The following is a 16,456-nucleotide window of genomic DNA, read 5'->3' as shown; positions in this document are numbered from 1 at the left end:
GCATTGCTAAATGCACTAGTATTCCAGTGCATGAATATACCAACTATATTTGTCCATTCAACAGTTGTCATACAGTTGATATACATTTAGAACTCTTTATGTCCCTTGTACCTGAAGGACAGCTTGGCTGCATGTCAAATCTTTGACTCTCTCATTTGTTTTTCCACAAGTATATTGTAGGAGCTACCTCACTATTTGGGGCACTGAATTTAGCAGTCTAATGACAACTGAATTTCCTTTTTCTTATAGGTGACTTGATGTTTTTATCTTGATTCCCCATGGATTTTAGTATAATAATTTTATTAGGAAATGTTTTGGTACAGACAATTTGAGGCATTTTCTCTAGCAGTGTAGTGTGTATTTTCATTATGCATATTCATGCATTGTTTCAGAAAATTATTCTTGAATGTTAAAAATGTAGTTTTTAATATTCTCTCTTGATTTGGATTTCATCTATAGAGGCTCTGCTTAGTTGCAAGTTGGATCACTTCTTTTTTTTAAAATTAATTTTATTGAAGTATAGTTGATTTACAATGTTGTGTTAATTTCTGCTGTACAGCAAAGTGACTCAGTTATAATATATATATACTTATTCTTTTCCATTATGGTTTATCACAGGATATTTTTTTAACATCTTTATTGAGTATAATTGCTTTACAATGTTGTGTTAGTTTCTGCTGTATAACAAAGTGAATCAGCTGTAAGTATACATATATCCCCATATCCCCTCCTTCTTGCATCTCCCACCCATCCTCCCTATCCCACCCCTCTAGGTGGTCACAGAGCACTGAGCTGATCTCCCTGTGCTATGCAGCTGCTTCCCACTAGCTATCTATTTTACATTTGGTAGTATCAAGGGATATTGAATGTAGTTCCCTGTGCGATGCAGTAGGTCCTTGTTTATCCATCCGATATATAATAGTTTGCATCTGCTAATCTCAAACTCCCAATTCTATCTTCTCTCACCGCCCACCATTGGCAACCACAAGTCTGCTCTCTATGTCTGTGAGTCTGTTTCTGTTTTGTAGATATGTTCATTTGTGTCGTATTTTAGATCCCACATATAAGTGATATCATGTGGTATTTGTCTTTCTCTTTCTGACTTACTTCACTTGGTGTGATAAACTCTAGGTCCATCCATGTTGCTGCAAATGGCATTATTTCATTCTTTTTAATGACTGAGTAGTATTCCATTGTATATATTTACCACATCTTCTTTATCCATTCATCTGTTGGACATTTAGGTTGTTTTCATGTCTTGGCTATTGTAAATAGTGTTGCTGTGAACATAGGGGTGCATGTATCTTTTCAAATTATAGTCTTGTCTGGGCATATGCCCAGGAGTGGGGGTTGCAGGATCATATGGCAACTCTATTTTTAGTTTTTTGAGGAACCTCCATTCTATTTTCCTTAGTGGCTGCACCAAGTTATGTTCCCACCAACAGTGTAAGAGGGTTCCCTTTTCTCCACACCCTCTCCAGCATTTATGATTTATGGACTTTAATGATGGCCATTCTGACTGGTGTGAGGTGATACCTCATTGTAGTTTTGATTTGCATTTCTCTAATAATTAGCGATGATGAGCATCTTTTCATGTGCCTATTGGCCATCTGTATGTCTTCTCTGGAGAAATGTCTATTTAGGTCTTCTGCCCATTTTTTGATTGGGTTGGTTTGTTGTTGTTATTGAATTGTATGAGCAGTTTGTATATTTTGGAAATTAAGCCTTGTTGGTTGCATCATTTGCAAATATTTTCTTCCAATCTGTAGATTGTCTTTTCATTTTGTGTATGGTTTCCTTTGCTGTGCAAAAGCTTATAAGTTTGATTGGGTCCCGTTTGTTTATTTTTGCTTTTATTTCTACTGACTTGGGAGACTGACCTAAGAAAACACTGGTATGATTTATGTCACAGAATGTTTTTCCTATGTTCTCTTCTAGGAGTTTTATGGTGTCTTGTCTTATATTTAAGTCTTTAAGCCGTTTTGGATTTACTTTTGTGTATGACGTGACGGTGTGTTCTAACTTCATTGATTTACATGTGGCTGTCCAGCAAGTTGGACCACTTCTGACTTTCATTTTTTTCTTATAATAATTATCATCTCTTTGTTTCATTTTGTTCCATTTGCTAACTTTTTTTGAAAATTTTATTTATTTTATTTATTTATTTTTGGCTGCATTGGGTCCTCGTTGCTGTGCGCGGGCTTTCCCTAGTTGCGGAGAGCGGGGCTACTCTTTGTTGCAGTGCGTGGTCTTCTCATTGTGGTGGCTTCTCTTGTTGTAAAGCACGGGCTCTAGAGTGCAAGCTCAGTAGTTGTGGCACATGGACTCGGTAGTCGTGGTTTACGGGCTCTAGAGCGCAGGCTCAGTAGTTGTGGCACACGGGCTTAGTTGCTCCACGGCACGTGGGATCTTCCCGGACCAGGGCTCGAATCCGTGTCCCCTGCATTAGAAGGCGGATTCTTAACCACTGCGCCACCAGGGAAGCCCCATTTTCTAACTTTTATATTTTTTGTTCCATGCTATACTTTCTGTAGTATTTCTCATATGTTGTGCTGTTTGTAATTATTCTTCATTTCTAAAGTGGTTTTGCCTATGAAGTGGTTCTCTTTCATTCTTTTTTTTTTTTTTTTTTTTTTTTTTTTTTTTTTTGCTGTACGCGGGCCTCTCACTGCTGTGGCCTCTCCCGTTGCGGAGCACAGGCTCCGGACACACAGGCTCCGCGGCCATGGCTCGCGGGCCCAGCCGCTCCGCGGCATGTGGGATCCTCCGGGATCGGGGCACGAACCCGTGTCCCCTGCATCGGCAGGCGGACTCTCAACCACTGCGCCACCAGGGAGGCCCTCTCTTTCATTCTTGAATTGTACTAGCTTTCATATGTGGTCTGCCTATCACTTCCTCCCCTTTCCTGAGATCATTGTACGATTTGTGCATGTAGTCTTGCTTCTGAGCTGTGATTGTATCATAACTTTAAAAAATTCATATTGGAATGTTGGGTAATAATTTTAATCTTCTCTGAAATTTTTAGTGAGTTTTCTTTATACATGGGGAATTTGGACACTCTTTTCAAACTTTTATCTAACATTATCTTTGGACACGGTGTTTCTAATTTTGTTTTTGGAGTGTGATTTTTTTTTTTTTTTTTTTGGTATACCTGTCACTGGCACTTTCCTATGAAAAGGTGAACCGGGCAAAGTTAGTTTTTTAGGTTCTTCTGCTCAAGAGTTCCTTCCTCTGTTACTACAATAGAAGACAGTTTCTTTTAAAGATAACCCCTCTGAATATCCAGGCCTTCTTTGTTGTTCAGAACCTAACCTGGTTCAGGAAGACCCCTACTATCAGCTCTGAGAGCCACAGTGTCTTCTTTTCTGCAATTAAAGAATACAGTCAAACTCCCAATTTATTCAATGAGGCTAGTATTACCCTGATACCAAAACCAAACAAAGCTTATTTCATAAAAATATGATACAAAAATCCTCAACAGGGCTTCTCTGGTGTTGCAGTGGTTGAGAGTCCGCCTGCCGATGCAGGGGACACTGGTTCGTGCCCCGGTCCGGGAAGATCCCACATGCCGCGGAGCGGCTGGTCCCATGAGCCATGGCCACTGAGCCTGTGCGTCCGGAGCCTGTGCTCTGCAACGGGAGAGGCCACAACAGTGAGAGGCCCACGTACCGCAAAAAAAAAAAAAAAAAATTAATTAATGTAATGCATCATATCAATAGAATGAAAAACAAAAATTACATGATCATTTTAATAGACACCAAAAAAGTATTTGACAAAAGCCAATACCCTTTCATTATAAAAACACTATAAACTAGAAATAAAAGGGAATTTCCTCAATCTCATATAGGTTATCTATAAAAATCCTACAACTATTAATGGTGAATGTCTGAATGCTTTTCCCCTAAGATCAGTAATAAGACAAGAAGGTCTGCCTTTGCCACTTTTATTCAATATTGTACTGGAACTTTTAGCCAGGGCAATTAGACAAGAAAAAGAAAAAGCATCTGGGTTGGAAAAGAAGGAAAACCATCTCTATCTGCAGATAACATGCTCTTTTATATAGAAAATCCTAAGGAATACATATCACAAAACACTGTTAGAACTAATAAGTTTAACAAAGTTTTAGGATACAAGATAAATAAATAAAATCAATTGTATATTATACACTTGGAATGAACAATCCAAAAATGAAATTAAGAAAACATTTCCATTGACAGTAGCACCAAAACAAATTAAATGTTTAGGAATAAATTTAACAACTGAAGGTGAAACTTATACTCTGAAAATGACAAAACAGGTATTAAGCAAACACTTGTACATAAATAATCATAGCAGCGTTATTTATAATAGCCAAAAAGTGGAAACAATCCAAATGTCCATTAACAGATGAATGGGTAAACAAAATGTTGTCTGTCCAAACAGTGGAATATTATTCAGCCAGTATTTCAGGAGTGAAATACTGATACATGCTACAATTTGGATGAACCTTGAAAACTTTATACTAAATGTTTTCACAATTTTGACAACCAGTCACAATAAGTTCACATACTATATTATTCCATTCCTATGAAAATCCAGAACAGGAAATCTGTAGAGACAGAAAGTAGATTAGTGGTTACTTAGGGTTGAGAGAGAGGTGGAGGGAGAGTGTAGGGTATTGAGGTGACAAGGAGTAATAGCTAAAGGATACAGAATTTCTTTTTGAGGTGATGAAAATATTCTAAAATTAACTTGTGGTGGTTGCACATGTTAATTTGCTAAAAAAATTGCTTACTTTAAATGCATTAATTGTAGAGTATATGAATTATATATCAGTAAAACTGCTTAAAAAATAAAAAAGAATACAGCCTATGTGTTTGCCACCTTAAATCCCCCTGACATCTCTATGCCTCCTTTTACCACCTCCACCATCAATAACCTTTTCATAGCATTCCTGCTCACATACACTCATTGAGGGTGTAGTCTACACCTCATAGGAATGAATGTTTCTTATGTCTTTGGAGAAGTGTCTATTTAGAGCTTCTGCCCATTTTTTGATTGGGTTGTTTGTTTTTTTTATATTGAGCTGTATGAGTTGTTCGTGTATTTTGGAGATTAATCTCTTGTCGGTTGCATTGTTTGCAAATATTTTTTCCCATTCTGTAGGTTATCTTTTCATTTTGTTTATGGTTGCCCTTAGTTTTGTGGTATGAGTGCCTTAGATAAAAATGAGTCAGTAAGTATTATACACTTTGTGGGACATAGAGGAGATAGATGAAAGGCCACTGTCGTACAGGGAAGTACACAAGAGGGCCCTGGGCAAATGCACTGGGCTCCCAGATTGGAGAGTTTCCCTGGGGATGTCTAACTTTGGGTCCTTATTGTTAAAGGGGTTATTCAGGGGCTTCCCTGGTGGCGCAGTGGTTGGGAGTCCGCCTGCCGTTGCAGGGGACGCGGGTTCATGCCCCGGTCTGGGAGGATCCCACATGCTGCGGAGCGGCTGGGCCCGTGAGCCGTGGCCGCTGAGCCTGTGCGTCCGGAGCCTGTGCTCTGCAGCGGGAGAGGCCACAATGGTGAGAGGCCCGCGTACCGCAAAAATAAAAAAAAGGGGGGGTTATTCAGAGCAAGTTAGAATGGCCTTATCTCATATCCCGAATATCCTGATCCGTGTCATGATTTAGCATTACTGATTGGACTGAAACTTCATCCTGATGTATTTGAGTCTCTTGGGTTTTGGATAGGGCCAGGATTTCTGCAGATTCCCGCTGACCTTCCTTCAAGGAATAAAGTGGTATTCTTACTCCATTTGAAAGCTCTGAGGAAAGCCTGACCTCTCATTATTCCTTCCCTCTAGCTCTGCTTTCTCAAGACTGCTTCACCGGGAGAGGAATCCAGAAGACTGAGCGACTCTTGGAATTTTAAGTTATGGCCCATGTGAGTTGGAATTTCTTCTCTCCAAAAATATAACCATTTATATCACATCATGTCAATATTTTTATTCCTTATCCTTAAACTGCTTACCTGAGTCCACTATTCAGCGTGGTAAGTGATAGTTGTGAAACAGTCCGGTGCCTTCCCTAGATGTCCCTCTTCTCTCCAACATGGCGTTCAATACCTCCTGTGACCTAATACTTTGACAGAGCACTGAAGGAAAAGATATTGTTTAAAGGAAATAGTAGAAACTTTTAAAAATCAAAACTGTGGCTCAACAAGGTGGAATTGTGTGACTAAAAGGGACCCACTGCATGAAAGCTTTTATTTACTCTATATAATGGGGTGTTTCAATTAAGAAAGATGCGAGTTGGTGTTAGTTGGTATTCATTTTAGTAGTGGCACTTTGTCATGCTTTTAGATAGAGAATATAAGAGGAGATTGAGTTCAGAGAGATCTGGGATTTTGCCAGGAAATCAATGAGAGAATAATATCATTAACAAGACATGCGCTGATAGTCAGCTGACAGCCTAGAGATTTTATACATTCTCCACAGAAAATGGTATTCAGTTAGAGAGTGTATCTCTTAAGAATCCTTTCAACTTCAACTAATAGAAAATTCAAGTAAAAGAAGCTGAAAGAAAAAAAGAAAACTATTCTCACATAGTAAATCTGGAGTTGATTATTCCAGGCTGTTATAGCCTCTTGGTGGTATCAACAAAGAACTCATATGATATCTGTTCTTCTGGGCTGCCATCCTGTTGTCTTGATGTTTGTTACAGGAAGGCCATAACAATGTTGTGACTGAGCAACAGGAGATTTTAAGAGCATATAAGTACTTGGCTTCAGGGACACTAATTTCCATATCATTTCCCCCCACACAACAGGCAGCCAACTCCAGTTTTTTGCTGAATGTATGGACCTCTTCCTGCAGTTCCCTTTTCCATCTTTTCCCCATCATCCATCTAAAAGATTTCTTTTAACTTCACTGTTGATGTTTGGGTTTGTCATTCAGCAGTTGATGATGTTCAGGGATGTAGCTGTAGACTTCTCTCAAGAGGAGTGGGAGTGCCTGGACTTGGAACAGAGAGCTCTATACCGAGACGTGATGTTGGAGAACTACAGCAACGTGGTCTCACTGGGTAAGATTCAGAATTTGACCCCAGAAATTCCTGATTCCTACATTGTGAACTTTTGGATTGCCTTTCAAGTGTCTAGGGGGATTTCTGACCTATTTCTGGGAAAATGGTTTGTGCTTTATAAATTTGGCAATAATTATCATCATTGGGGAACTCCATCTTCCCCATCCTTTATGCATTTTTCTTGCCCTTTCTAATAACTAAGGGACTTACGGAATCCTTACCACATGGTAATTTCCTATTTCTTATTTTCTGATCAGGACTTTGCCTTTATCAGCCAGATGTGTTCTCTTTACTGGAGAAGGGGAAAGAGCCCTGGATGGTTTTGAAGGATGAGACAAGAGGACCTTGCCCAGGTGAGTGAGGGCTGAGCAGGCACAAGGAGGCCATCATTGCAGGTAACACCCAGCTGTTTAGTGAGTCAGTAACATCTCTGTAATATTGGTCTAGAATTTCCTCCTCAGAGGCCAAAAGCCTGTGGATAAAGGCCTGAGACCTAGAAATAAAAGTAACCTTTTCAACATGAATTTCCAACTGAACCTTCTCTTCAACTCCAAATACTACTCCATTTCAGTGCTCTCATTTTTCCTTCATGTTACGAAAATGTAAATGCCGTTTTTTTCCTCCAGTGGTCAGTTTATCTATGGTTTGGATTAAGTTTCTTCCCATTTCTTTTTTTCCATTTCTATATTTGTAAATTTCATCACTCTCTAAAAAAATTTTTTTGACCCTGTTTTTCATTTTACCTACTATTTCTTAAATTTTTCTTATTTTGCCTAGTTTCTCCTTGCTTCTGCATTTTCTTCATTAATTAACTCTTTCTTTTAAGCAACATTTATTGATTTTATAATTTCATTTTAGGTTAAGAAGGGTTAACAAAGAGTATGTAATCAATTAAGAAATTTGGTATTCTTTCCTATGACTGGAACATTTTCATAAATTTCTGCAGAGTAGGCTTTACGTTAAGAGAAGGCCTAATAGGCTGCTTTTTTATGGTTTCTTGCTACAGTGAAGAGGAAATGGCAGGAGAGTGGTTAGGGCTATTGGAAGACAATGAGGAGAGAGTACAGTGTCATAAAAGACAAGTCCTGGCTGTCAAAAGGAAGCGAGGGGTACATTTGGCAACTAGATGGTAATTGATGAATTTTCTGTTATGGGCAGGAGTCAGGTTGAAATAACTTACTCTTGGAGCTTCTTTTTTATTGGAAATGTCAAGGAAAGAAAATAAATTTTATTTCCTTATTGAAATCATGTTTCTAAATTCCAGAACCTATATTGATGTTTTAAAATTGTTCTTTTTCCGAGCTATTGATACGTGGAAAATCTTGAATGAATCTCAAGGATGTTATGCTGAATGAAAAATGCCAATCTCAAAAGTGTAATTGACATATAACATTCACATACTATATGAATTCATTTATACAAAATTCTGGAAATCACAAAGTTAGAGATTGAGAACATATTAGTGGTTGCCAGGTGTTAGGCATGGGCAGGGAGCAGTGGTGGTGGTGGTTATGACTATAAAGAGATAGCATGAGAGAGAACATCTTTGTGGTGATGGACTATTTCTGTATCTTGATTCTTGTGGTGATTACAGGAATCCACATATGTGATGAAATGACATAAAACTGTACACATATATTGTGCCAATGTTTATTTCATGATTTTTATATTGTAGTATAATTATGTAAGATGTATTCATTGGGCAAAACTGGGCAGAGGGTACACAAGATTCTCTGGAGTATCTTTGCAAATTCTTGTGAATGTATAATTATTTCAAAATAAATGCTTTTAAAACTTACTTTGTTCTATAAGGTATATACAGTTTTCTCTCATATTTTTATTCCCTGAACACTACCACGTATGTTTTTAATTTTAGTTTATTTTCACATATTATGATTATACTATTATATATTAAGGTTGTTCTGCATTTCTTGTTACTGAAGTTACCACTCTTGGTACACGTCAGTTATTCCTGGGATTTTTCTGCATTAGATGATACTTACATTTCAGATATGAGATTCCTTAGCCAAAGGGTTCAAAGTTAGAAAATCATATGCCCAACTAATTTAAGATACTTCATTGAAAAAAGTTATTTTATTTTATCTTATTTTATTTATTTATTTATTTTTTGGTGGTACACGGGCCTCTCACTGTTGTGGCCTCTCCCGTTGTGGAGCACAGGCTCCGGACGCGCAGGCTCAGCAGCCATGGCTCACGGGCCCAGCCACTCTGTGGCATGTGGGATCTTCCCGGACTGGGGCACGAACCCATGTCCCCTGCATCAGCAGGCGGACTCCCAACCACTGCGCCACCAGGGAAGCCCATTGAAAAAAGTTACTTTAAATCATACAAAATTATATGAATACTTTATATAACCTGTGCTATTTATTTATAACCCATAACTGTTTCATCCATGTTTCCGTAGAGGGCCATGACATGTTCTCCCTAATTGCAGTTCTGCCTATTCTTTCTTATATCAACCATTCCAATAATTCATTCTCCTAATTTCTTGGTTCTGTTTTATTAAAGGGAGTGGTAATTTAGGCAGTCTAACTGTAGATGCTTTATTTTTCCCAATCTTTAAAAAAATTTTTTTATTGAGCTGTAATTGACATACAACATTATATTGGTTTCAGGTATACAACATAATGATTTGATATTTGTATACGCTGTGAAATGACCACTACAATAAGTCTAGAGATCCTCTATCCCCATACAAAGTTACAAAATATGCCATATAATATTATTGACTATAACCACCATGCTTTGCATTATATCCTCATGACTACTTTATGTTATGACTGCTGGTTTGTACTTCTTGACCCTCTTCACCCATTTTGCCCAACCCTCCACCCCTTTGGCAACCACCATTGTGTTCTCTGTGTCTATGAGATTTGTTTTGCTGGTAGGTTTTTGATTACTGATTCAATTTCCTTACTACTAGTAATCAGTCTACTCTGATTTGTATTTCTTCATGATTCAGTCTTGGAAGATTGTATGTTTCTAGGAATTTATCCATTTCTTCTAGGTTGTCCAATTTGTTGGTGAGTAATTGTTCATAATAGTTCCTTATGGTCGTCTGTATTTCTTTGTCATCAGTTTTAACTTCTCTTTCATTTCTGATTTATTTGAGCCCTATCTCCTTTTTTCTTAGTGAATCTAGCTAAAGGTTTGTCAATTTTATTTTTTTAAAGAACCAGCTCTCAGTTTCATTGATCTTTTCTAGTATCTTTTTTTTTTTTTTTTTTGTTTGGCTGCACTACATGGCTTGCGGGATCTCAGTTCCCCAACCAGGATTTGAACCTGGACCACAGCAGTGAAAGCCCAGAATCCTAACCACTAGGCCACCAAGGAACTCCCTCTAATATCTCTTTAGTCTCTATTAGTGAGACTAATCTCACTATTAGTCTCTTAGTCTCTATTAGTAATTAGTCTCTATTAGTCTCTTTAGTGATCTTTTATTTCCTTCCTTCTACTACCTTTGGGCTTAGTTTGTTCTTCTTTTTCTAGTTCCTTTAGGTGTAAGGTCAGATCGTTCATTTGAGATATTTTTGTTTCTTGAGGTAGGCCTGTATCACTATGAACTTCCTTCTTAGAACTGCTTTTGCTGCAAGACATCGATTTTGGTATGTTGTATTTCCATTTTCATTTGTCTCAAGGTATCTTTTGTTTTCTCCTTTGATTTCTTCATTGACCTATTGCTTGTTCAGGAACATGTTATTTAATCTCCAAATATTTGTGATTTTTCCAGTTTTCTTTTTGTGATTTGTTTCCCATTTTATACTGTTGTGGTCAGAAAAGATGGCTGATACGATTTCAGTCTTCTTAAATTTATTGAGGCTTGTGGCATACTATATGATCTATCCTGGAGAATGTTCCATGTGCACTTGAAAAAAATGGATACTCTGCTGCTTTTGGAAGGAATGTTCTGTATATATCTATTAAGTTAATATGGTCTAATGTGTCATTTAAGGCACATATTTCCGTATTGATTTTCTGTCTGGATGATTTATCCATTGATGAAAGTGGAATATTACAGTCCCCTACTATTATTGTATTGCTGTCAATTTCTCCCTTTAGGTCTGATAATATTTGCTTTATATATTTTGGTGCTCCAGTGTTGGTTGCATAGATATCTACAAGTGTTATATCTTCTTGTTGTATTGACCTCTTTATCATTATGCAATGCCCATCTTTGTGTTATATTATAGTCTTTGTTTTAAAATCTTTTATGTCTGAAATAAGTATAGCTCCCCCAGCTTTTTTGTTGTTGTTGTTTCCTTTTGCATGAACACTCTTTCTATCCCCTCACTTTTAGTGTGTGTGTATTCTTACACCTGAAGTGAGTCTCTCGTAGGCAGCATATAGATGGGTCTTCTTTTTTATCCATTCAGCCACTATACGTCTTTTGAATGATGAATTTAATTCATTTACATTTAAAATAATTATAGATAGGATATACTTACTGCCATTTTGTTAATTGTTGTCTGGCTGTTTTGTGGTTCCTCTTCTCTTGCTCTCTTCCCTTGTGATTTGATGAATTTCTTTAGTGGGTTTTTTTTTTCCAGATTCCATTCTCATCATCTTTTCTGTATTATAGATTTTTGCTTTGTGGTTACCATGAGGCTCACAAATATCAGCATATATGTGTGTGCGTGTGTGTGTGTGTATATGTATATGTACACTCTACTTTAAGTTGATAGGTTAAATTGAATGCATTCTAAGACTCTACATTTTTACTCCTCTCTTCCCACATTTTGTTTCTGATTTCATATTTTACATCTTTTCATTTTGTGTATCCCTTTACTAATTATTGTAGTTATAGTTATTTTTATTACTTTCGTCTTTTAACTTTTATGTTAGCTTTATAAGTGATTAGTCTACTACCTTTACTAGATATTACCTTCACCAGGAAGGTTTTTTTTCATATGTTATAGTGTCCTAATTAGTGCCCTTTTCCCAGCTTAAAAAAGCCCTTTTAATATTTCTCGTAAGGCTGGTGTAGTTGTAGTGATCTCCTTTAGCCTTTGCTTGTCTGGTAAACTCTTTATCTCTCCTTCAATTCTGAATAATAACATTGCCAGGTAGAGTATTCTTGACTGTAAGTTTTTTGCTTTTAGCACTTTGAATATATCATGCCACTCCCTTCTGGCCTGCAAAGTTTCTGCTGAAAAATCTGCTCATTGTCTTATGGGGTTCCCTCGTGTGTAACAAGTTGTTTTCTCTTGCTGCTTTTAAAGTTCTCTTGTTACCTTTAATTTTTGACATTTCAATTATATTGCATCTTGGTGTGGATGTCTTTTGGTTTATCTTGTTTGGAGTTCTCTGGGATTCCTGGATCTAGATGACTGTTTCCTTCCCCAGGTTATGGAAGTTTTCAACCTTATTTTTCAAAATAGGTTTTCTTTCTCTCTCTCTCTTCTCCTGGGACTCCTATAATGTGAATGTTGTTCTGCTTGATGTTGTCCCATAGCTCTGTCAAGCTATCTTCAGTTTTAAAAACTTCTTTTTTTTTGGTCTCTGTTGGGGTGAGTTTCACTACCCTGTCTTCTAATCACCAGTCCTTTCTTCTGTTTTATCTAGTCTGCTGTTGAACACCTCTAGTGTATTTTTTAGTTCAGTATTCTTCAACTCTGTTACTTCTGTTTGGTACCTTTTTATATTTCCATCTTTGTTGAAGTTCTCTCAGTGTTCATTCTTCTCCCAAGGTCAGATGCTCCTCAGCATTTTTATGACCATTACTTTGAACTCTTTATCAGATAAATTACTTATCTTCATTTCATTAAGATATTTTTCCTGGGATTTTATTTTGCTTTTTTATTTGGAACATATTTATTTTTCCCTCATTTTGCTTGACTCTTTATTTTTGTTTCTATGTATTAGGTGAACCAGCTACCTCTCCCAGTCTTGAAGAGTGGTTATAGGAAGACTGGGGCTGTGTTTCAGTCTGCTGTCTGTGCAGTACCCTGGGGGTAATAGCCTGCCAAGAACTCTCTGATTGTTTCAGTCCCATGGAACCCAGAAACACAACCCACCCCTGGCCCTCAGAGCCAGATATTCAAGGGATGTCCCCTTGGATGTGGGCTTGGGTATGTGGACGTCCCCTATGTTGACTCGACTTGTGTTGGGTGGGGCTGCAGAGGGCACCAGGCTGGGGCAAGACTGCCCAATGGGTTGGGTATGGCTGTGGGGACACACCAGGCTGGGGCAAGCCCAGTCACCAGCTTTGGTGGGACTGTGGGGAGCACATCCCACTGGTGCTAGCAAAGTAGAGGAAGAGTGTAAAGTGGCACCCGCCAGCACCTCCATCCCTGGAGACAGTTACAACAGGTCCCAGCAGATACTTTAATATTAGCAAAAGGATCTCCATATATGGTCTAGGCACTTTGCAAACTTCTGCTTTTTTCCTGGGTCTTGGGGTGAGTAAGTCTGTGCACAAGCCCTTTAAGAGCAGAATCCCCATTTCCTATAGCCCTTTGGTTTTCCTGGACATAAGCCCCATTGGTTTTCAAAGCCAAGCATTTTGAAGGCTCATCTCTCTAGTGTAGGTCCCAAGGTTTGGGGTGTCTAATGTGGGGCTTGAACCCTTTGCTCCTCCTAGGGAACTCTGTATTTGTGAGATCCCTCCCAATTGTGAGTTGCCACACCACGGGTGGGGTTTTTGGAAAGGCTACTTCTCTACCTCTCCTGCCTGTCTCAGTGTGGCCCTTTGATCCTTTGCTGTGCAAGAGCTTTTCAGTTAAGTGTCAGGTCTTTTTCAGAGGGTATCTGTATTTAATTAGATTTGATGTGTCTGTGGGAGGAGGTGAGTTCAGGATCTTCCTATGTTTTCATTTTGAGCTTCCCGCCTATTTTTTTCCAGTCTTTATGATTGAGTCTCTAAACTACTAACATAAAATTTGTAGCCTTCTTGAATGAGTTTCTGTAGAGCATTCAGCTTAGTTTTCATAAAAACAGACAACCTTTCTCTCATATTTCTTTACATAATGTTATTAAAAAATATAAATAAAATATCAGGAACAGTTGGTATAAACAGGTTTGGAAGCAAACAGCTGATTCATGGTAAGTGCATGGCATCCTAGAGGTAGCTACTACTTGAATGCTTTTGTATATTGTGGACATTAATCCTTGTGTTTTCTTAAGGATTGGAGGGCGTTGGTTCATATGGAAGTCAGGAACAAAATAAGTTTCAGTGTAGCCTCACTAAAAATGGGTCATTTTTAATTAAAACCTTTAATAATTTAATAGGATAAAGGCTATTGATTTCTAGTGGGGACAAATATTTCCCCTGAGTTGTTTACTGATTTGCTACTCATATTTATTCGATAACTGTCTGCTCTGTGCTTGACTTATCCGTATCACTTGTTGGCTTAATACTTTTTATTTTTAGTGTGAATGGGCATTAACATAAAGAAAACACTAATACACTAGTACCTAATTAGAGTGACTAAAGTTATATTTGTTTTCTTTAGGATTTTAGTTTTCTTTTCTTTTATTTATTTATTTAGTTTCCTAAAATTTTTATTTTACAACTTAATCGAAGTATAATTGTAGAATAATAAACTCCATGTATTTGAAGGTACAGTTTGATCTTTTTTGACATGTGTGTGTATCCATGAAATTATCACTATAATCAACACAACAAACACTTCAGTCATTGCCAAATTTCCTTGTGTCCCTTTGTTATCCATCCCTTCTTCCACCTCCATCCCAAAGAAATCACTAACTTGCTCTCTGCAACTCTAGATTAGTTTATATGTTCTAGAATTTTATATAAATTGACTTATACAGTGTATACTTTTTTGGCCTTGTTTCTTTTGCTAGCATAATTTTCAGATTCATCTATGTTGTTGTGTTTATCAATAGTTTATTTTTTATTTCTCTGTAGTATTCCATTCATGGGTATGCTGTAATTTATTTATTCATACACCTGTTCATGGACATTGTTTTTAAGATTCTCAGCCATTATCTTTTCAAATATTGCTGCTTCTTCCATTCTTCTCTGTGTAAGTTTCCATTTACACTTGTGTTTAATCTCCTAACTGAATCTTCTGTGTCATAATGCTTCTCTTATGACTTTTCCAGTCTTTTTCTCATAGAATTTTTCTTTTGACCTATATTGGTTTCTTGTTCTCTGATAAAATGATTAATTTTATGTTTTAGCTACTTGAGCATAATTATTTTTAAACTCTATCTTGTAACTGCAATATCTAGAATCCTTATTGATGCATTTCTGCTATCTATTGTTTCTATAGTTTCTATATTCATGTTGTCTGGTTATTTCTTTAATTTCGTGCCAGACACTGTTTGCAAAATGTGAAACTAATCACTAGGATATCTTCCTTTATAGAGAATTTCTGTTTGCTTTTACCAAGTTCTGAAGCATTTTTGTTGTTATCTCAATCCATTGCCCTCTTTGGTCACTGGGATAAATTGAAACTGAGCTATAGTTCCTGTGTAGGTCTACCTCTGTTTTATCCACATTCCTAGGTTATGGTCCTTCAGTTATAACTCAACATGAGAGATGTTTAGGACACCCCCTGTAGACAGACCCTAGATACCAATCTCTGTTACTTTAACCTTGAGAACATGTCATATGTTCTATCAGTCTCTAAGCCAAATGCTAATACCAGTACAAATTCTTTTTTTTTTTATTGGAGTATAATTGCTTTACAATGTTCTGTTAGTTTCTGCTGTAGAACAAAGTGCATCAGCTATGTGTATACATATATCCCCTCCCTCTTGAGCCTCCCTCCCAACCCCCCCAGTACAATTTCAGTAGTAGAAATTGGATAAGCCCTTCAGCATATTCAAATAGTAGCAGTTGTAGTATTTTCTTGCTTTGTTCTTCTAAAATATTTTACCAATAAATGTGATATCCCATGGAGATTTGGTAAAGGTCACTTGAGAAAGGGCTTGAAAGCATAAAATCGAATGGATGAGCAATACTGTAAACTCAAGAAATAAAACAAAAACACCTTGGTTGGGATCATCTGACAAAATATGACTTGACTAATAGGCACAGTGGAGAAAATGAGCAGGGCAAAGTATTTAAATGTGCATAAGCAAATGGAAGAATAAGTAAGTAGGTATGATTCCATTTCTCTGAGCTAGCATGGATATGCTTTTGTTTCCTCTTATCTGTACAGAAAGTAATGTAGAATTATGTGTACTCATTTCAGTAGAGATGGAAGGCTTTTTTTTTTTGACGTGTAGTGTATTGTTTTTTTACAGAATTTAAAAAAAAATTTTTTTTAATACCTAACATGTGCTAAGTGTTGATTTACCATACTGGGTAAAACAGTCTTAAGTCTTTAAATTGATATCGCATGATTGGGGTAGTACCTGCACTTATTTTTTTGTTGTTGTTGAACTCCTCAGATGAAATTGACCTGAACAAAACT

General features: G+C 37.2%; 2 protein-coding genes across 4 annotated transcripts in view; one reads left to right on the top strand and one right to left on the bottom strand.

Moving 5' to 3' along the window:
- Positions 1–16,456, bottom strand: part of ZNF571 (zinc finger protein 571) — a 183,991-nt gene that overhangs the window by 25,356 nt on the left and 142,179 nt on the right. The gene's annotated exons all lie outside the window — the stretch shown is intronic.
- ZNF790 (zinc finger protein 790) overlaps positions 1–16,456 on the top strand; it is a 30,518-nt gene that overhangs the window by 9,032 nt on the left and 5,030 nt on the right. For 2 of the 3 annotated variants that reach the window (XM_060084843.1, XM_060084842.1), the window contains 3 exons: positions 5,834–5,913; positions 6,926–7,052; positions 7,310–7,405. In XM_060084843.1, the coding sequence (XP_059940826.1) occupies positions 5,905–5,913; positions 6,926–7,052; positions 7,310–7,405 (232 nt within the window). In that variant the 5' untranslated portion in view covers positions 5,834–5,904. The remainder of the gene's footprint in view (positions 1–5,833; positions 5,914–6,925; positions 7,053–7,309; positions 7,406–16,456) is intronic. The other variant, XM_060084844.1, reaches the window with a different exon arrangement.

The sequence above is a fragment of the Mesoplodon densirostris genome, chromosome 19 (genome assembly GCF_025265405.1).
Source record: "Mesoplodon densirostris isolate mMesDen1 chromosome 19, mMesDen1 primary haplotype, whole genome shotgun sequence".
Lineage (NCBI taxonomy): Eukaryota > Metazoa > Chordata > Mammalia > Artiodactyla > Ziphiidae > Mesoplodon > Mesoplodon densirostris.
The sequence above is the reverse complement of the archived record's forward strand: the minus strand, read 5'-3'. Positions and strand labels throughout refer to the sequence as shown.